Source organism: Alexandromys fortis, unplaced genomic scaffold (genome assembly GCF_014885135.2).
Source record: "Alexandromys fortis isolate MF-2015 unplaced genomic scaffold, M_Fortis_MF-2015_v1.1 scaffold_90, whole genome shotgun sequence".
In the NCBI taxonomy this organism is placed as follows: domain Eukaryota; kingdom Metazoa; phylum Chordata; class Mammalia; order Rodentia; family Cricetidae; genus Alexandromys; species Alexandromys fortis.
In genome coordinates this window covers 3,773,118-3,794,765 of record NW_026067985.1, presented here as the reverse complement: position 1 = coordinate 3,794,765, position 21,648 = coordinate 3,773,118, and the positions used below count along the sequence as shown (strand labels likewise).

At 48.6% G+C, this 21,648-nt stretch overlaps 1 protein-coding gene across 2 annotated transcripts in view; it reads right to left on the bottom strand.

Annotated features, from left to right (window-relative positions):
- The window catches only part of Suds3 (SDS3 homolog, SIN3A corepressor complex component), a 106,174-nt gene that overhangs the window by 65,622 nt on the left and 18,904 nt on the right, over positions 1 to 21,648 (bottom strand). Inside the window, exons 11-13 of one of the 2 annotated variants that reach the window (XM_050158998.1) lie at positions 18,630 to 18,714; positions 16,577 to 16,662; positions 15,116 to 16,488 (exon numbers count right to left, since the gene is read on the bottom strand). In XM_050158998.1, coding sequence (XP_050014955.1) covers positions 16,464 to 16,488; positions 16,577 to 16,662; positions 18,630 to 18,714 — 196 coding nt within the window. In that variant the 3' untranslated portion in view covers positions 15,116 to 16,463. Of the gene's footprint in view, positions 1 to 15,115; positions 16,489 to 16,576; positions 16,663 to 18,629; positions 18,715 to 21,648 lie in introns of those variants that run through there. The other variant, XM_050158999.1, reaches the window with a different exon arrangement.

Genomic DNA, 21,648 nt, shown 5'->3' with positions numbered 1-21,648 from the left:
CGTAGACTTTCACTCTTCCCTGGTTACTTAGGTACCCAAAACAAGGTCAATGATGAGTAATGTCATAATGTGTTGTAGTGTCTTGCTTAGGGAGCAATGACAAAAAATAAATCTGCTCATGAGTGTGTACACACACAACAGATGTGACTAATATAGTCTTAATGATGAATTATGCCATTTGTGGTTACATGATCCACAGAAATAGATATGGAGGCTTGGCTGTATGTATTTATATCTTCCATATCAGCTGATGATATTGATACATATATTTATATATATATGTGTGTGTGTGTGTGTGTGTGTGTGTGTGTGTATAGGGATGTGGTACAGTATGTTAGTTCAGATCTCCCTAGCAAGTGTTGTTATATTATTTTTGTCGTTATTTTTGTTTTTTCTTTTTACAGATAATTAAACTGTGGCTGAGAACACTGTATGACCAGCAAGCTGCTTGTTAGTACATTCAAAGGTGATTTGATTAAAGTCATTCTATCCCATTGCTTTTATAACGAGCCATGAAACACACTGACCCACGTCTACTCAACATCTGTTACGATGTATGTTTACAGAGTGCCCATGCCCATCAGGAACTTTTCTCATTTCTTTTCTAGACTGAGTTTCCTTTCCATGCATTTGCAAGGCATCAGAATGCCAAACAGGTATCTACTTGGTGACAGATAATCAGAGCCCCATTGCAAACTCCTCCAGATAGTTTGAAATCTTTAAAACATTACATTCACTTCTTTATTGTGTGTGTATAATGTTTGTGTAGGGGCATGTATATGCCTCTGGTTACACATCAAGGCCAGAGGCCAACTTACGGGAATCCTTCCACCATGTGGGTCCAGAGGACCAAACTCAGTTTACCTGCAAGCTCCTTTTATCTGCTGAGCCATCTCAATGGCCCAAGCATTAGAAATATTGTTTTGTACCCCAGTTTCCCCACCAGAAGTGGGAAGAATACCTACTTTACATTGTTCAGTTATCCGAGTATCCGAGATCCCAAGCGTGGGTCTTCCTTCATGCAGGTTGCCAAGTGGTGGGAAACTCACTTTAGCATACACTATGAGTTGTAAAAGGTTGAATTAACTTTTAAAAGTTTAACAATGAGATTTTTATTTTTAGTTTCTATTGAGTTATTAAAATACTTTGTAGGAATCTGGCTGTCTTACTGGGCACCAGGGTGGGCACAAGTTTCCCCTCTTGTCTGAGCTTCTACGCTGTTAGTGTGTCCCCCACATAGCATCTGTGTCCTCCCACACCACAGCCACCCACTTTCCCGCAGGTCATCCTAGACCTCTGACTCTGAACTTCCACACTGAAGCAGGAGAGTTTCCTGGAGTATCAGAAAGAACATCAGTGGGACCAAGTGTGTCTGACAGCTTTTTGAGCTGTGTTGATGGGGGATCTTTATTCCTCAATTCTAGATGTTTAAATATGTATCTTTCAACCAGAACAGGGCAAGTGAAAGAACAAATGAAAGAAATGTTATTTTTAGCATACATATTCCCCGGTATGTACTGTGACCATCGCCTGCCTATATAGGGCAAAACATTGGATCTGTGTAAAAGGGCCAGACTGCCCTTGGTACCTCGGACAGCACCACAGAGGCTTTCTCCATCTTCTGCAGGGGACCTTCGCCCATCACACTGGGTGGTTTATCTACTGTTATGCACTGCACAGGAGCCTGTGTTCTGAATGTTTCCGTAACACAGCTCTGACATGAACCATGACTAATGCAATGTTACAATGTCCCTAGGTGATAGGATTTGTTTATTTTTAATTTCTAAAATTTCTTCCTTGAGCTTGGCGGTAGTAGCGCACTCGGGAGGCAGAGGCAGGCGGATCTCTGTGAGTTCGAGGCCAACCTGGTCTACAAGAGCTAGTTCTAGGACAGGCTCCAAAGCTACAGAGAAACCCTGTCTTGAAAAAAACAAAACAAAATTTATTCCTTGAGAATTTCATGTATATATACAATATATTCTGATCATATTCACCTCTACTCTCTCCTTCCAATTTCTCCCAGATCTCTTCAACATCTCCTTTCCAACTTCATGTTCTCTTATTTTTTTTCATAGCCTACAGGGTTTAATTAGTGAGCTCATAGGCACACCAACGTAGGGCCATCCTCCCTAGTGTGGTCAACCTAGCAGGGGCCACACTCCTAAAGAAAACTGACTCTCCTTCCCTTAGCATCCTGCCAACAGCTCCTCGGGTATGGCGGGGTTGTGTGCCCCTACAGATTGCGAAGTTTTCTGTTACATTAGCACCCTAGGAGACCACAATTCTATTTATGGTCCATCATCACATGGCACATGACACACTGTTTCAAAGTCTAGCTGACCCTTTCTGGGTTTGAGCCGCCATCAGCTCAGGAGAAGGTTCTCTGTAGCTCTTTGAACTTGAGTCCTGCACGCCACCTGACTGTGGGACTATTATAATTAAAGATCACCTCCAGAAGCGACAAGGGATCCCCTCTAAAAGTCGCCTTCCCAGTTATCTGGACAAGGTCCTAAAGAAAAGGATTTTAAATTTCCCCACAGAAAGTGGGCGGATATCCAGGGAGGCTTCCTGAGGCCAGGATGCTAAATCAGCTTGTGAGCCAAACGACCTGGGGGGGTCCCCCCTCAACATTGTTGCTCTTTTAAACAAATTAAATTCTTTTTTTCAAGGCTTAAATTTTTTTCATGACCCTCTGGGAGAAGCAATAGTAGCAGTCTTAAATTGACTGGTGGAGAGAAAAGCGTTTGTCTTTCTTAGTCCTAAGGTAATCCTTTCCGAAGACGGCTTGCCTTTGTGTCCCTCTGAAGACTGTCCCCACCTTGTACTAGCTCCATTTATTTTCTGAGCCTTCCCCACTCTGGGTTCAGAAGCTGTTATGCTGAGGGAGCCAAGCTATGTGTTCCTGCCATCAGCTTTTCCCTGGTGACACAAACTTTACTCAGGTGGGCTGTTGTTGGCACCCCTTCACTGAGCCCACTGCTGCCCCTCAGCCGGTACCCCAAGCACAGCCCGGACACACCGCATTTACCACGAGGCAGGCTGTGCACAGAACCCTCTGCTGTGGCGGCCAGAGATTACCACCAGGCCCGCTCCCCACTGAGCCACTTAAGATGAGCCCCTTGTTTGCACACGGTGGCCACATGAGCTTCCACTTACCTGACAGCAGCCATTCTGGGGCCCTCAACACCTTAGCTTAGCTCAGCCCAGCATGGGCTGCCTGGGCAAGCTCTCTTAGCACATTCTTGTCTCTGTGCTTGGGAAAGCTGTCAGTGGGAGGGGCACATGGTCAGGTGGGGGCTGCCCTTCGCTGCTGTGAGCCCCTATAGTACACCTGACTTGGAAGACCCTCTGAGTTCAAGGCTGAGTGTGCAGTGCTGAGTTGGGGCAGTAGCTGCTCAGGACTTCCACCATCATTGCAGAGTCCCTTTCACTAAATACAGGACATGCTCCGGTATGGCCTGGTTCCCCCCAGCCAGGTAGAGCCAGGGGACCAGCTGGCAGGGGCCCTGGGGGGTGCAGAGCATCCTGCCCTTACACTCCTTTTGTTTGTGCTCTTGAAACAAACTCAGAAATGGCTCCTTCCCATATCGACTAAAAAGCTTGTTTCTGGGGTCTCCTTCAAGGATTCATATGGTACCTTCCTTCTTAACTTGAGGAAGGTGTTTGTCTTCCGGCTGCTCAGGGTTCTCACCCCCAGACCCTGCTTTAAGAGCCCTGGAGTTGACCACAGCCCTGCCCCGTCCCTGAGGTACAAGAGCCTGTTTACCTCAGAGAGTGTTTGGGCTTGGAAGTGAAAGTGAAGTTGTTTGAAGAAAAACAACTCATTTCCACGGACAGCTTGATGACATGCCTTTTCATTTTACATCTTCTGTCCCCTAGGGGAAGGTTTTCAGCATTAACGAAAACATTTCAAATATACTGAAAAAAGAAATCTAGCTGACTCAGGACTTTTGTCTGTTTGTTTGTTTGTTTGTTTGCTGAAACAGGATCTCACTACACAGCTCTGACTGACCTGGAACTTGTTCTGTAGATCAGCCTGGCCTAGAACTCACAGAGATCTGCCTGGTTTTGCCTCCTGAGTGCTGGAATCAAAGGCATGTGCCACAACGCCTGTTCTAACTTCTACTGTTAAACTACTATTATTTCTAGAAAGGGAATTAAGAAATGAAAGGGGGGGCTGAAAACTAGGCGGTGGTGGTGCACACCTTTAATCTCAGCACTCAGGAGGCAGAGGCAGGGGAATCTCTGTAAATATGAGGCCAGCTTGGTCTACAGAGTGAGTTCCAGGACAGGGGCCCCAAAGCTATAGAGAAACCTGTCTTGGGAAGAAAAAAAAAAAAAAAGGAGAAAAGAAAAGGCTCAGTAGCTCAGCAGATCACTTGTTGCTCTTGCAGAAAAACCTGGTTTGATTCCCAGTATACACATAGCTACAACTCCAGTTTCAGAGAAGATGGAAGACTTCTGACCTCCCTGGGCTTCAGACACACATGTGGTACACACACATACATGAGAACAAAACACTCAGGGATAAAATAATAAATAAAATAAACTTAAAAGTGAAAGGGAGAAGGGGCCATTCTGCTAAAATGTTGCTTCTTCAGAACATATGCAGCTTTCCTTGGTGTCCCTGGCTCTCCTGCAACTCACTCTGTAGACCAGGCTGGCCTCGAACTCAGAGATCCGCCTGCCTCTGCCCCCCAGGTGCTGGAATTAAAGGCTGTGCCACCACTGCCTGGCTGAAAATAAAGTAAATCTTTAAACAAAAGAAAGGGCTGGGCACGGTGGTAAAAAGCTTTGATTCCAGCTCTCGGGAGGCAGAGGCAGGCGGATCTCTGTGAGTCTGAGGTCAGGCTGGTCTACAAAGTGAGTTCCAGGACAGCCAGGCCTGATACATAGAGAAACCCTGTCTCAAAAAGAAGGAGAGAAGAAGAGGAGGAGGAGTTTAAAAATTGGTTTCTAGAAACTGTTTCAATGAAAATAACCAACCCAGAAGAAGAGTTAAAAAATAAACTTGAGGAGCTCTCCCAGAACATAAGAAAAAAGTCAAAGGGATAAAAACGGTAAATGACATGAACTGTAGAGACCGACACAAGTGTTGCATCTGGGAAGAGAGTCTAGTGAGGGATTCCCTAGAGACCGACACAGTGTTCCATCTGGGAAGAGAGTCTAGTGAGGGATTCCCTAGAGACCGACACAAGTGTTGCATCTGGGAAGAGAGTCTCAGTGAGGGATTCCCTAGAGCAGGTTGGCCTGTAGGCATGTCTGTAGGGATTGTCTCGATTACTTCCATGGGTCTGGGAAGACTTGCCCACCACGGGTAGCAGCACCATTCCCTGGATTTGGGACCCAGACTGTGTAAGAGTGGAGAAACTGAGCTGAGCAGTGAGCTTGTATTCATCTCTCTCTGCTCTTGCATGTGGATGTCATGTGAGTGGGTGTTTCACACTCCTATGGCCTTGATATCCCTGCACTGGTGGATTGTAAATGACCTAGAATTTTGGGCTAAAATAATTCTTTTCTTGTGTTGCTTTGTGTAAGGATATCTCACTTATTATCACAGCAACAGAAACGAAACTGGGACACTCATGCTGGCCTGGAACACAAGATTCTTCGTCCTTGGCTCTGGGGGACAGCACAGCAGCTGTAGCTCCACCACAAGAGGGTCCAGAGCATTTGAGACCAGTGTCGTTCTGTGACTATGGCTTAGGGTCACTCAGCTGGCAGGGACCAGCTGCCATGCACATGAAGGAGTGACTGGGCTGCAGGATTTATCTCCAAAGCAACTGACGGGGACCTGTGCTGTTAACAAGGAGCGGCAGCTGCAAGCTGAATACTGACAGGTGTTGGAGGAGGGGCAGCTTGTTTGTCCAGCCGCCCAGAACTGAAATAATCACACAGAAACTGTATTAATTAAATCATTGCTTGGCCCATTAGCTCTAACTTCTTATTGGCTAACTCTTACATATAAGTTTAACCCATTCCTAGTAATCTGTATCACCACGAGGTCGTGGCCTACCAGCAAAGATTCAGCACATCTATCTCTGGCAACAGATCCACGGTGTCTCCCCTCCACCTTCCTTCTCCCAGCATTCAGTTCTTTCCTCCCCACCTACCTGAGTTCTGCCCTATCAATAGGCCAAGGCAGTTTCTTTATTCATTAATGGTAATCACAGCACACAGAGGGGACTCCCACAGACAGGAGGCCTTGGTTCCTTGACACGTGTGCCTCTGAGGCCTACTTAACCTTGGGGCACATGACCCCCAGAACAAGTGACCCAAGGAAAAACAAGAATAGCCAAGACAGAGAGCCATTATACCTCAGCCTCAGAAATAAACACAATTCCATCATTTCCAGACTACCAGGAGAGACAATGACACAAGGGTGTAGCTACCAGAGGCCATGTTGGAAGTTGGCCCCACATGCAGACATAGAGTTGCCCTTCAGTGTTATGGAAACACCGGCTCTACGACATCCCCCACCCCTACTAGATGCCAGAATCTGTGGTGACCCAAGACCCTTGTGTAATTAGTGTAATTAGCATATCATTTGCATATAACCTCCACACACCCTCCAGTATATTCTAAATCATTTCCGTTGCTTCGAATACTAGAAATAGGAACATGCTAGGTAAATACTTGTTACGTTGTTTGAGTAACAGGAGAAAAAGATTGTACAAGGCCTAACTACCTTCTCCCATTGCAATTCACAGTTGTCTGACTGTAGATTCCATGGACACATAGGCTACTGTATTCCCAGAACATAAAGGAAATACATAAAAACATGAGTTCCCAGAACTTGGAAATTTCTAACTGCTCAGTGTCATGGATACACATCAAAGTCCATTGTCATCAGGTTTTGTAGGCGGAGACTGCTCGTTCACTTCCTGGCTGCCCAGACCCAAATAATCACACAGAAACTATATTAATTACAATGCTGCTTGGCCAATAGCTTAGGTATATTCATACCTAGCTCTTATATCTTAAATTAACCCATTTCTATTCATCTATGTATTGCCACAAGGTTGGGGCCTATTGGTAAGGGTCCGTCCAGTGTCTGTTTCGTTCAGCAGCTACATAGCACCCCTCGACCCTGCCTATTCTCTCTCACTCTGTCTCTTCCAGTCTGGCTATATTCTGCCCTGCCATAGGTTGAAGTAGCTTTATTCATTAGCCAATGAAAGCAACACATATACAGAAGGACTTCCCACATCAAGGTTTCAAGATATTGGGTCTCTTAAGCTCCTGGAGATGTGACAAAGTCAGACTAAAACAATTGATAATCGGGATGGATTCTGACTTCTTAAGGAAATGCTGGGAGCAATGAGCCTTAAATCTTAAAGGTAAGTGATTCCCAGGCTCAAATTAAACCAGCCAGAATGGATGGCATTGGAGAGGCACAGTTCCGATTTTAAAAGCTGAAGACCTGGATGGAGGTGGGTGGTCCTCGGACTTCCCACAGGGCAGGGAACCCTGATTGCTCTTTGGGCTGACGAGGGAGGGGGACTTGACTGGGGGAGGGGGAGGGAAAGGGGAGGCAGCGGTGGGGAAGAGACAGAAATCTTAAATAAATAAATAAATAAATAAATAAATAAATAAATAAATAAAAGCTGAAGATAGATTCAAAATACACCCGCCCCCCAATGAGCCAAAATCACAGAGGACTGCTAGAAATGGAAGAGGGGAGCGGAGCTCAATGAAATACACTTGGAGCAGTGTTAAGCTTGTGTCTTCTCAGTTCTTGAAACATAAGAATGGCCTCCCACTAGCCAAACTTTCACTAAAGCGGAAACAGAATAGCGGTCTCTGCAGTCAAGCTTTGACAGAAAGTGTGTCCTATAAAAATGGAGGCGTGCAGACACGGGGAGACAGACAAACAAGAAATGGAAGCTCCAGATGCAAGGAAGGCTGGAAGGGCTGCAGGCTGACGGCTGTGTGCCAGGTCAGGAGAACAGAGCCTGTAGGGAAGAGGGATTCCAAGGCTCAGAGGGGCCCTTGTGCGGCGCATGTCTTCTGAAGGAATTTAGACAGCTGGTAACGAGTCTGAAGTCGAATTAGCTGCATGTACATAGACAGCCAAGCAAATGACAAGATGAAAATGATAATAATACAAGGCAGCTACTAACTCCAGGGTGGGGGTGGGGCTGTCAAGGAGAGAACAGTAATTCTAGCTTATAGTACGCACAAGCCATGACTAGAGTTTACAGTCACGGTAAACAGTGTTGACCTAAGTGACGGGTGACTATGAGAGTGGGGGCTTCCACAGTGGACAAAGTAACCCCCAAAACCCCAATAGAGGGAGAGGGAGATGAGAGAAAGGGAGGGAGAGAGGAGAGGAGAGGACAGGGAGAGAGAGAAAGAGTCACCATGATAAATGACAAGGCTGTAACTGAACACCTAGGTCATCTGCCAGCATCTGATGGGCACCTGCAGCATACTAGAGGGAAAAAAAATGGTTCACTTTACAGGATGCTAGGGGAAAAAAAATGCTAACCATGTCTGTGCCCTCCCTGGAACACGGTAAAGCGGTTTTCTCGACCCACCTAGGGACATAGCAGTTAAAAATAAGATATGAGATTAACAGGGGCTTGCCTTGAGTAACTTGAGACTTGTGACTGGTGGCTGCCACTGGTCCTTCCTGGATAAACTGGCTAGGGCTTAGCCTCAAGGTATGATGGGACTTGAGCAGGTGATCTGAGTCTTCTGGGAGGGCTGCCCAGCTCAGGGTGGGCACTTGGGTGATCTACGTCTTGTCTCATGCTCAGGGGTCATGATGCTGTTTTGGGGCACAGCCTCCCTTCGTCCCTGAGAGAAACCTGATGTGGCATATTTTACCATTGACAAATACCCGACAGAGAGGGAGAGGGGTTTGCTTGGCTCACGGCTTCAGAAGGTTTAGTCCATCATCACTTGGCCCTAGTTGCTTGGGCAGAACATCGTGGTAGTGTAGTCACATGGTAGGGGTGCGTATTACCTCATAGTGGATAGGAAGAACAGGAGAATACATGGAAGGGGCCAAGCAGTGTTTAAATTAATACAATTTGTGTGTTGTTATTTTGGGTGTAAAGCTAGCCATGCAAGAGCCAGATGGGAATGCAGCCCGCCACTCCTTCTACACGACAGAAGACCTGAGAACACGTACCTACGGTGTAGAATTCAACAAAGGTCATTTGCAGAGAACCAGCGGTAACTAAGGTGCATGGGCCTCAGGATGGGGCTCATTTGACCCACTTAAGACCACACCAGTCAAAATTCCATCAGTGAGAGGAGGGGCCCCGAGGCTTCACAGCTACCAGAAGAGCTGTTGGCAATTGAAGATGCTAAGAAAGGATCACTGTCCTTTGGGGGATGTGGCCACTGGTAAACTTGCCTGCCTTGGTGGATGGTCACACACCTATGCAATAGGGGCAGGACTAATCGGACTCAAATTACTAACACCAATTTTTAATATGATGGCTTGAAGTAGGGAGGGAGGTGGGAGACTCAGAAGGAGGTGGTGGGTGGACATGAGCAATCGTGTGCATTGAATAACCATGTGGAGGTTTCAAAGCGCACAAAACAGGGTGATATTTTTAAAAGGATGGTGAAAGCTCTTATTTCAAGTAGCAGAAAGTAATTACCTCAGAATGAATGCACAAGGCCAAAGATGACAACGGCAAAGGTCCCTGTCCTGTCCTGGTGACAGCAAGGCTCTCCAGAGAAGCCCTATGGCAGAGGCTCTTCACTGCACTAGCAAGGCAGAGACTTTACCATGGTCCCAGACACCACCGTCCCTGTGCAAAATCGGCTCTGAGGGAAAGGGGCCATCAGTCCTCATCTCCATTTGACAGAAGCCAAAAATAAGCAACAGAGCAGGGGATGAGGGCCGAGGCCTGCAGGGGATTCAAGAATGCAAGCAAGGAGGCTTTCACTGCTAAAATCAATAAAAGCCCAGGCATGTGAGGTGGAGCACATCCTAGCGCCAAAGCACACAGACACCAAGTCGGTGCCCCAAGGTGGTAAGTGGCTGTGTCAGGCTCATGAACCCTGGACCCCATTCACGTTAGCACCGCACTGAAGAGCAAAGACAAAGCCACAGTGGCCACGGTGTGGCAGACACGTAAGAGGATGCACACTGTGCCTCCCAACAGACCTGGCACCCAAAGATCCTCAAGCGATCCTCCCTCCTAACTGCCTCCAATTGGCCATCGGGCCTTGCCTTGTGTGGTTAGTGTGGCTGAGCCTTGGTTGCTTTCATGATGGGGCAAAAGTTAGATCAGGGATAGCAAATAAAATGGTTTGTCTACAACAAAAACCAGAGGGCCTGGAGATGGAGCAGAGTTGGGACATTCATCCAGTGTGCTCAAAGCCCTGGGCTAGCTTCTCTAGCCCTTTATAAACTCCCTGTGGAGGTGCACGCCTGCCATTCCAACCTTTGGAAATAAAGGCCAGAGGAGCTAAAGTCCTTGTTTGCTATGCTACAGTGGATGGGCCACACCCCTGAGTACACAGGCAGCCTGCAGTGATCTCCGAGGGCTGAGGGGGAAAAGGGGATCTGAGATTGGAGGGGGGTGGGGCAAGAGAGCCAGTGCCACCATTGCTCATTGACCAGAACTTGCATGATGGCAGAAGATACAAAATAATCCCACACTAGTTCAGAATTATGTATAATAAAGGGTTATTTATTTAGGGGAGACTCACAGAATCACTGTCCCAGATCACAGTCCTCTGCACAAATGGGGAACAGGAACCAAGTCTAGCAGCAGGAATCAAGAGAGCCAGTGCACGCTTTATAACTGCATTTATAGTATGAGACCACGCCCAAGTGGGCTGGTATCTTCAAGGCTATTGGCTGAAGGAGCTGAAGGAGCTCCCACAGCACATGCATGCCATGTCAGGCGCACATGGACAGTAATAATAATATAATAATACTAACTAGTAATACTCAGGGAGGTCCCCCTTCCAGTGGTATCTGAACTGTACCCTCACCTCTGACCAGGTGACCAGGCCCATCAACAGGAATGGATGCTCACGTGATCATGCGATCTCTGGCTGGCAGCTTTACTCTCATGGCTTCTGGGTGCCAAATGCTGCTCCCTTCCAATGCAGGCTGGATGACACCCAGGCTGGAAGGAGATATATACCAGCCACGGCAGCTGTGGGACAGTCATTGTGTTCAACCTGACTGCACTTCTCATGACTTGAGCTGCACACACAGCATGTCCCTAGCCTTGCACTTAGCAACCCGGGGCCCCACCAGCATTGAGCAGCACATGCAGCCCTCTCCAGACAAAGCCCCTGCTCTCCTTAGACCCAGAGTCCCCTAGATACCCTTAGGGACAAAAATCAATCTAAGGCAGGGCACCATTCCAGTCTAGACTGGTTTGGGGTATTGTGCATGGTAAGGCAAATTCATCTTACTGAACCTTTCGGGAAACCCACCAGGTGACCACCTTCTGCCCAGGCATGGGTGTGCACATGGTTAAAGCCGGACGCATCATGGCTGTTCTAGTTACTTTCTGTTGCTGTGACGAAACACGTGACCAAAAGCAGCCTGAGGAGAAAAGGGTTTGTTTGCCTTACACCATCCAGTCACAGCCTGTCACTGAAGGAAGTCAAGGCAGGAATGAGACACAGCCCATGAAGGAACACTGATTACTGGCCATGGCTTGCTCAGTCTTTACCACCCAGTCACCTGCTCAGAAATGGCAACACCCACAATGAACTGGGTGCCCCCACATCAAGCATTAAGCAAGACAACATGCCACAGACATGCCCACAGACAGAGACATCTTCTCAATCGATGGTCCTCTTCCCTGGATGACCCCACCCAGCTCAGGTAAAAGTGACAAAAAAAAAAAAAAAAAAAAAAAAAAAAGGCATGCTCAAATAACAAAGACTTACAAAACCCAAACCTGTCAATCAAAACAGAAAAACGTGTTTAAACAACGGTGATGTCTCACACTATGCAGGGGCCTGTTAACCAGGCGCTGCTTCTGCCTGTGGTGCCTGCTGGCTTCTCCATCCAGCGTTGGGCTCTGGGGACCCAGAACACTGCTTCGAGTAGGCTTTGTCCTGTACCCACTTTAACCCCTCCTCTGTCTGAAGCATTTGGAGGGGGTGGCCGGTAGGACACTGCCCTACTGAGAAATGGGACACCCTTTGAGAAACCTAGGGGAGACTTCCGACTTGCAGTTACTGCTCTTTCCTACAAGTAAATGGAATTGTTTTGTTTTTGAGGCAGGGTTTCACCGTATAGCCCTGGCTGTTCTGGAACTCACTCTGTAGACCAAGAAGGCCCTGAACTCAGAGATCTGCCTGCTTCTGTCTCCCAGGTACTGGGATTAAAGGTGTGCACCACCACCACCCAGTGAATGTTATTTTATAGACTTGTATCTTTTCGTGTGCCCCAACAACTGAGGTGATGGGTAAGGGATTAAGATCTGAGCCCCTACCTTCCCTTATCTACTTTTCCCCCCGAGCAGGCCTCTTAAATACACGCAGTTTTGTTTTAGTAGTCATGTGTCCTAACTAAGGTTTCTGTTGCTGTGATGAACACCATGAACAGAAGCACCTTGGGGAGGAAAGGGTTTATTTGGCTTACACTTCCACACTGCAGTCCCTCATTGAAGGAAATCAGGACAGGAACTCAAGCAGGGCAGGAACCTGGAGGCAGGAGCTGATGCAGAGGCCATGGAGGGTGCTACTTTATTGGCTTGCTCCTCATGGCTTGCTCAGCCTGCTTCTTACAGAACCCAGGACCATGAGCCCAGGGATGGTACCACCCACCATGGGCTGGGCCCTCCCCCACTGATCACTAATTGAGAAAATGCCCTACAGCTGGATCTCCTGGAGGCATTTTCCTCAACTGAGGGTCCTTTCTCTGATGACTCTAGCTTGTGTCAAACTGACACAAAATCAGCTGGTACACCAGTTATTAGGAAAACTGCGTCTTCTTGGAAAGCATCCCCTGTGTTCCTAGTGCCAGTGATGCACTCAGAGTGAACGGTCCCTCTGTCTCCTTCATCCCACCCAGAGCCTGCTCAGAGTGCGAGTGGAGCCTGGAGTCTCTATCCCTCACAGAGATCAGAAACAGCTCTGTCTCTGCCCAGAGACAGCCCACCCAAGCAGGGCACCGGATGGAACAAGGCTGAAGCAGGGAGTCCATTCTCCCGTGACAGTGTCTCCACAGAGGACGAGGCAAGCGAAGGCGCACTGACATCAGAGAGCATCTGGATGCTGGATGCCCGGCTCCCCATGTGGCTGACTGAGCTCTGGGTTTCACAGAAACTTAGATGATTCACCAGCTTGAATCTGGGAACACAAGGTCCCTTGCCAACTACTTTAGCAAGTAAGAAAGCCCCTTCCACAAAGGTTTCGGTATTGTCTGGTATACACAAAGGTGTCAGTAGTGTTCAGGTATCTGTATTGTCCTTTGGGTTGACAGGCTACGTCCTCAGCTGTAGCCACTGAGAGCACTGTGCACATTCACTGTGTGCCCTTTAAAAAGGACCCTGCCATATCCCATCTCTTTCTGTCTGTTTCCCTGCCCCTCTCTGCTTCTATCTCTCCCCCCACCTCTCTCTGTCCACCTCGCTCTTCTCTTGTGCTGCCCCTCTCCCCAGAGCCCAGTCTCCCTCCTCCCCTTCCCTCTTCTTATGTTCCCTTTCCCCTAATAAAAGCCCTCCACGTGAAATCTGCTGCTACATGGTATTTCTCTAGTGCGCCGCCTTTTCTAAATTACAACAAAGGGTACTCAGGTAACAAACAGGGAGGTAAGTGATGGTGGACTGGGTCATGTCCTTTCCTTCCAGCTCTGGCATTTCTGCTGTCTTTGCCCCATACTGGGTATCTGGCTATAGCTATGGAAGGACGTATGTTAGTCAACTCATCACTATGGTAACAGAACATCTAAGATAAGCAACTTAACAAGAAGCAAGGTTTATTTGGGCTCACAGTTTGGGGGTTTCAGTCTATGGCCAAATGCCTGTGGTGATGGTGGGAAAGGTACTAGCCTAGCATCTCACAATTCCTCTTTTTCTTTCTTTTTTAAAGATGTATTTATTTATTATGTACATAGTGCCTGCACGCCAGGAGACGGCACCAGACCTTATCACGGATGGTTGTGGACCCACCATGCGGTTGCTGGGAATTGAACTCAGGACACTGGAAGAGCAGCAAGTACTCTCAACTGTTGAGCCATCTCTCCAGCACCAGCCCATATTCCCTTTCAAGGGCTCACCTACAATGACCCAAGACCCCTTGCTGGGAGCCACCCCTTAACACTCCCAGCACCCCTCAAGAGCACACAGCTAGGGGTAAGCCTTTCACACACGGGCTTTAGGGAATGTTTTAGACCCCAAGTATAGGGACAAAGGTGCCTGAAGGCTCCAGTAATGAAGACAGGAAAGCAGACTGTGAAGAACTGGAAGCCGACAGTGTCACCCCGTGGCCTGGATGCATCCACAATTGGCGTGGCTGCCTTCTGCAAGCTCTGTTACAACAGGAGAAACTAAGGAAGCACTCCCCTGCATTCCTTAGTGCACGAGGCAGTTCCTCCCGACAAATGCACCACACTTGGGTGTCACAAGGTCACAGCTAACACCGCTCTTGGGTTCCCACAGTGAACAGCTTCAGGCAGGAGTCGACTTTCAAGGTTTTCCACCTGATCCGACTGTATCCCATCTCTGACTGCGTGTTATTGCTCCAGTCATAGGATCTGAGGGGCAGCACTCCCCGTGCTTCCCAAAGGAGCAAGTTCCAGGACAGGCTCCAAAGCTACAGAGGAGGAAAAAACAAAACAAAAAGCGAAAACACCAAATACATCTAAATGATTTCCATCATGGGACTGAGCTTCCCAGTAGGGTAGTTCCCCAAACCCATGAGAACTCAAGACGACTGAGTACACCCACGGAAGCCTCTGCTTACCCTGGGCCTGGTTCACTGAGGTGAATGTGTAACAAGGTGGGGTTTGTTGAATATGTAACACAGTGGGGTTCACTGCAGTGAGTGGGTAATAAAGTGCAGCTCACTGTGGTGAACGTGGCAGCAAAGTTTGGTTCACTCTGAAGAATCTTACAATGTGGGGATCGCTTAGTACCCGTGGTGACAGTGGGGCACGCAGAAGGTAGAGTGCAAAGAAACAGACCACGTGGCAACTTTTAATTAATAAACATCATCATTTATCATGGTTTCTTAAAAATTCCAATGAGAGACAATGGATATAAATGAAAACAATACGTCTGTTTGTACAGTCTCTGAGTCAGAGCCACCACTGTGGCCGTCCACATCAAGAGGCAACATGAATGGAGTCCAAGGGGCTAAGAACAAAACAGATTATTTGTAAAGATTTCTAAAAGCCAGGCAGTGGTGGCGCATGCCTTTAATCCCAGAATTCAAGAGGCAGAGGCAGGCAGATTTGAGGCCAGCCTGGTCTACAGAGTTGTTCCCAGGACAGTCAAGGCTACACAAAGAAACCCCATCTCCGGGGTTGGGGGAGGGAGGGATTCTGAAATGTGGACAGCCGACTGCAGTCCACAGAGATGGGAACAGTTGCTCGATCCCACTTCTTTACAAGGGAACGGTGGCAGTTAGAGCACAAAGAACCCACTGCCCTGCTAGTCGTTTCTCCAGGGAGGCCAAGAGGCCAGGACGGGAGCCTTCATTGGGGGTGCTCAAGAAAAAGCACACAGATTTGGTGGCTGCAGCACGACAGAGCTCTCCTTGTTACCAACATGGGCAAAATCTCAGGAGAGATTGGGGTTCTGTGGCAGATCCAGCAAAAACAGACTGGGTACTGCAATACCCACCTTGTCACCCCAACTAGCAGAGAAGACCCAGACCACAGCAGGGCACATGATCTTCTTCTAGCCACTGGGAGAGAGGAATTACAAATGGAAATTTCTGAAATGACCACTTCTTCCACCCTGAGCAAGGACAGGCGTGTCTAAATAAATCATGTGCATTCAAGAATATCCAGACTCCAGCTTGCTAGGAACATGCAATGGCCCCTCCTAGCCCCGCCCACTGGATGCAGTCTAGAGCGTGAAGACAGAAGCTCCAGCCGCTCGGCCAGTGAGAAGCACAAGGCAAATGAGATGCTACACTCATTTATTTCTCGGAGCCGAGAGAACGCTCCTATCCCACACTTCCGGGCCTAACAAGGGAAGCAAGCACACAATCCACCAATCAGATCACACAGGAAAACACATTCGCTGCTCTTCATGGGAGAAAGACCTCAAGATACTTATTAAAAAGAGCTCCCCTTCAAACTCAAAAGAGAGTTAAAAAAAAAAAGTCAAGTATAAACAAAAAAATAAAATAAAAATAAAAGAAAGTAGGTGAAACCCCCATACTCCTGAGAGTAAGTCTCTGGTTACTGATCTGGAAGAAGCCGAGGCAGGAAAGAACGGTACAGAGATGGAAGTGGCCGGCCATGTGAGTGCCTTGAAGATCCCACAGCGCTCTCCATGTTCCAGGCCAAGCAGCTAGTCCCGGTAAGTTAAGAGTTTTCTATTAGAAGAAAACAAAACAAAAATAAAAACCACTCCAGAAAAAGGGTCAGGGGAGAGGAAGTGTGTAGAAAGGTCAAGCCGCTGACCGCCGGCGGATCACGAAGAGCCCGCGCTGCAGCTGGCCCAGATAGATCCTCATCTTGGTGCTGTCACTGGTCTTCCTCACCCAGATCTGTGGGGACACGAGAGGGAGTGGACTTCTGAGGGCCTGGTGTGGGCAGGGAACGTCTGCTGAAGGGCCGTCTAAGCAGCCAGGGCTTCAGGACAGCTCCTGGAGCCTGACCGCTGTGGAGGCACAGCCAGCACCCACTCGGCTCTGACAGCTCGCTCCACGTCTGCCTTACTCACCAGGACTCGGACTTGATGATCGTGGTTTTCAACATCCAAAAGACATGCACTCAGGAGTACAGCTTTTCAAACCAATTTAAAAATATTTCCCCTGGTCCAATAACCCGCCCCCCCCCCCCACTTTGCTAGAGCTGAGAAAGGACCTCCTACCTCACCAGCTCCTTGGCCACCCTCGTAGGGTGTATTATGGGGTGCTTCACTCACAGCCCTGTGGGGTGTATTATGGGGTGCTTTGCCTCCCAATACCTCTTTCCCCTCACTGGCTCTCCGTGACTTTGATAATTGAAGAAGGTCTGACCCAAAGTCTCCCCCCCCCCAGACTCTGCAGAGTTCTCTGCAAACCAGGCTCAGGCTGTAGGTTTCCTCTCAGTCCTGCTTCATGTCTAGTGTGATTACTGAGTGACAGAAAGACGTAAGACCATACAGTTTAAAACTGTATGTTGTAACACACCAAAGACCCTGCACGAAGCTGAGCCTCCTGCACGACCATTGTAAATAGAAAACCAACCCCAAGCGTGCTGAGCCAGGCATCACCCACCCTCCGGCTTAGCAGCCTAACGTGCCCATGAAGGCCAAACAGCTCCAGAGTTACAGGACGATGCATCTGAAAACCCAGCAGACTCCCAAGGACTGAGGGCTGCCCCTCTGTCACCAGGCAGAGTTCTGATGCCCTGAGGCTTCCGCCCTTTGAGAGACACCTCATTTGCTCACCAGCCCTCACTGGCACACTCTGAGAGAATGAGATGGTCGTCACTAGGTCCTGTGTGCTCTGCAGAGCAGCCCACCATACAGTCACAAGGCCTTTTGGCTGGGGATAGCCATGTCTTTCCGGTTGACCCCCATTCTGGTTCTCCACCTAGGGAAGAATGGGGCTGTCCCCAACTTCCAAGCAAACTATCATTTGGCAAACTGGTCACGTGTGTGGGCATTTTCGATTCAGAGGGCTGAGAGAACCAGGGGCTGAAGTTATTTCCTAATCCAGTCTCATTAGATTTCCCGGGCACTGGCACAAATCATTACAGAAGGAGACACAGAGAAATCGATTTCTCTGCAGACATTTGCGGGCTGAGAAAAGATCAGGCCAATGCAGTTACAAGTTCCAGACTTTTTAAAACTTCTAATGGCGTAAGTGAGACACTGCTGACGCCTTCCTAATGAAGGGCCAGAGGGAGTCCCAGGGCAAGCCCAGCATCCTCGGGCAGCACATTAAGCAGCTTTGGATCCAGACCTAATCCTGCAGGAAATGCTCCGAGAGGCGGGCCTGGCAGCTCGCGCTCCAGAGGCACAGCAGGGCATGTCAGACTGAAAACAGTTAGGAGATGCAGCGGGCAATATGAGCACCCACTCACTGAGCGCTTCTTGGGTGCTGGGCCTGTGTCCAGTGCCGCACTAAGCCTCAGAGAAGAAACAAGTCTGCTGGTATGCAGGAGAGGAAGTTCTAAATAAACAATGAAACACGCTTGAGTCCTCCCCAGAGACCGCACCTTGGTCAGCGCACAGCCACACCAGGGCACCAGGTGCCAGTGCCCCTGACTTCTGCTCTCTCCTGGGGCTGTCAGCTCAGTGGCTCCCAAACCATAGCTGCCCAGGAACACATCGTGGCCACCACAGCACGTGGAGCTGCAGGACTGACTCAGGCAGGCACAAGGGATCGGGGCGACTCTGTGTGTGGGTAGTTTCCCCTGATAGCGCTGACCCAACCTACACGAGACAGGACTCCACAGGGCTTTCGGGTGGGTCTGTCAAATTTTCCACACTTCTCAGAGCAGGGGGAAGAAATCTGATCCCTACCTCATTGGCTCCCACTGAACTGATCACACAGCTCAGTTTCTGGTTGTCCTTTGACTCTAGGTAGATGGCTTGGCTCTTGTGGTACCTGTCAAAAACAGGACACAAAAAAGAAAAAAATCAGGAAGGGGTAGAAAAACCAAACAGCACAGTGACAGAAACCTTCGCTCCAGCAGGCAGACAAGCTTCCTTTCCACCTTAGACTAGAAGCCTCCACTCTTGTGGAGCCAACACTTACCTTAGCCCCCTGTGAAGGGAAACAAAAGGTTTGGTCAGGGAAGGTTGGAGAGCCTTGTAATCTGCTTTCCCTCAGTGGAAGGCTGAATCCGGGACCTACTGAAACCTAGGCAAGTGCTCCACCATGAATCTGAATCCCAAGGCAAATCCTCCATCATGGAGCTGACTCCCTAGGCAAGTGCTTCACTCAGGCTCCCATAGTAGGTGGATTACAGGCTTAAGTAAAGCCAGCATGCCCAGCTATAATTTCCTTCATTATTAGGAGTATATGCCAATTTTGTTGCAATTTCTGGCCTTACACCCTAACTGGCTGCTCCAAACACACACAAGGGTCTGGTGACTGACTTTTGTCCAATTACGTCATCGACAAGAAGAAACTTTGCATTCCGTCCTTATTTTAGCCATGCACCGAAAAGGACTCATGAGACACCTGCAGCGTTTACCACTGACCACGCGTGGAGTTGGTGGACAAGTTACAAGGTCGCTGGTGCAAACACTGAGCAAGCAGCGCTCACGGTCCCCACGCGAGCAGCAGCAAAGGGCTTCCGCCTTGGCCCACTCTGGCTGGGATGGCCAGGAAGGCTGTGAGGGGGAGCAGCAAGTCATGGCTCCTCACTCTTCCCAGCACAGGCTCTCTGCCCTGCAGGGTGGCACTAGGATGAAGAGGCAGCCAGGCCAAAGCCCAAGTAGCAGAGCAGGAAGAAAGTACAACTGGCTCACTCTGGCTACACCAATCTGGCAGAGAAACCCTCAGGCTCCTATGAACTGCTGCAAAGCATGAGCCCCAGGCTGGGCACCGCACCTTGCTGATGTATCTTTGGGGAAAGAAGCAGACCATTTCATGGGAACGATGACAGAATTACTGCCCAAATACATGCTCCACCCGGAGCTGGCTCCAGCCACGCTCTAACCACTCTCTGCCCTACTTGAGAGCTGAGCTCTCAGGCTTCCAAGTCAATGCACTCCCTGAGAAGAACACTGGAAGGTGCAGATCATAAGTGACAGGAAACCGGCTGAGAGCCAAGCGTTCATGCTGCTGTCACTGGCCAGAGATGCCTCATTATGCTACACGGGGCTGTCACCAGGTCCACAGCGTGCACCGCACAGCAGGAGGAGGCCAACTATCCACGGCAACACACACTTGCCTTGGTTTCTCTGCAGCCCCAGAGTCAGCATTCCCGGTCATTGACAGCCTTCAAATGAGGGAGAGTGGGACTCAAGGAGCTTCTAGGGGGACCGAGTCACTATAGAGCTAGAGACACGAATGAACACCGCTGGCCAGTCATCAACAAAGATCTAAGGGAATGCACAGGTGACACCAGCCTGGAAGAGCACAGTATGGAGCTGAGCGGAAACATGATATCCACGATGGTACAGCATTGGTAATAAAACATGTCCTTACATGTGTATTATACACACAAAGAAAAGCTGGGTAAACTTCCATTAAATAAAATCTATAAAATATAAATTATGTTATTTTTATTGCACAGCTTTTACTTCTCTACAATAAACAGAGGTGTGTGTGTGTGTGTGTGTGTGTGTGTGTGTGTGTGTGTGTGTGTGAGTGCACCTGTGCATGTGTGGCCAGAGGTCAACACTGGTGTCCTCAATCATTTTTTATTTGAGACAAGGTGGAACTAACCCTGGAACTCTCTAATTCTGCTAGACTGGCTGTCACATGAACTCCATGGGTCCTCTGTTGCTGCCTCCCCAGCACCACAATGACAGGGCAGCGCCACCCCAACCCCAGCCTTTACATGGGTGCTGGGATCCAGACGCAGGTCCTCATGGTCACACTGCACTGACTATGATCTCCCCGCTGCGAGAAGCGCATGTTTTTATGCAGGAAAGTGGATGACACGCCCTATGAGCCATGGCACCAGGGAAACAAGGACAGAGACAAGAGACCACGGCGGTCTGTTAAAATGGCTGGCTCTGGAAGACACTCCAACAGTCCTCATGAACTTTGCTCCGCACATCAGGAAAAGCCAGCCACCTGACCAGTACCTGATCTCCTACCACATGGTGGGGGTCACAGTGTCCACCTCAACCCTTGGCTGTTCCACAGCACAGCTGGCCAGCTTGCTTCCCCAAGTGGCAGGTTCTCAAAACAACTGGCCCTCAATCTCACACACCCCATAGCAGCCTTGGGGAATGTGGATATCAAATTGATTAAATTCTTTGGATTCTATTAAATTCTTCAAAAAGTCCTTAGAAATTAGTGTTCAAATAAGTTTTCTTTTTAAAGAAAAAAAAGCAACAAATAAGGGCAACCTTAATACAAATTTATCTTTTAATTCTAAGAATTCAAAGTATATTCAGAAAAAAAAAGTTAAAGCTACACCAGTACAAGAAAATTAGTAAAAATGTGCTTCTCCTCTCATTAACCCATTGGGTAAGTAAGCTGCAGTTCAGCTGCCAGACAAAACACTTTAAGCCCTGAAACTGAGGCCTGCATGCCAGCCTGACTTATCACTAATGGGAATTCTGACATGGGACCCTAGGTAAGACCTTAGCTCTGGGTCTTTCAGTGCTGGGGTCCAATTTCTCAGCAAGGAGTGAGGCCATCTCTGGTCACATTAGTGGTTCCACATGGCGGTGTAGAAGGGAGTAGAGGGCGAGGGGAAAAGGAGAGAGGGAAGGAGAGATGGGAGAGGGAGAGAGAAAAAGCGCACATACCCTGCAGCGCCTTCAGCTAGCTATTTTAAAATCTTGGCTCTTTTCAGAGTGTCTTCTGTAAGGGGTCATTAGTCTAAATCAAAACATAAGGCAAACTGATAGCACA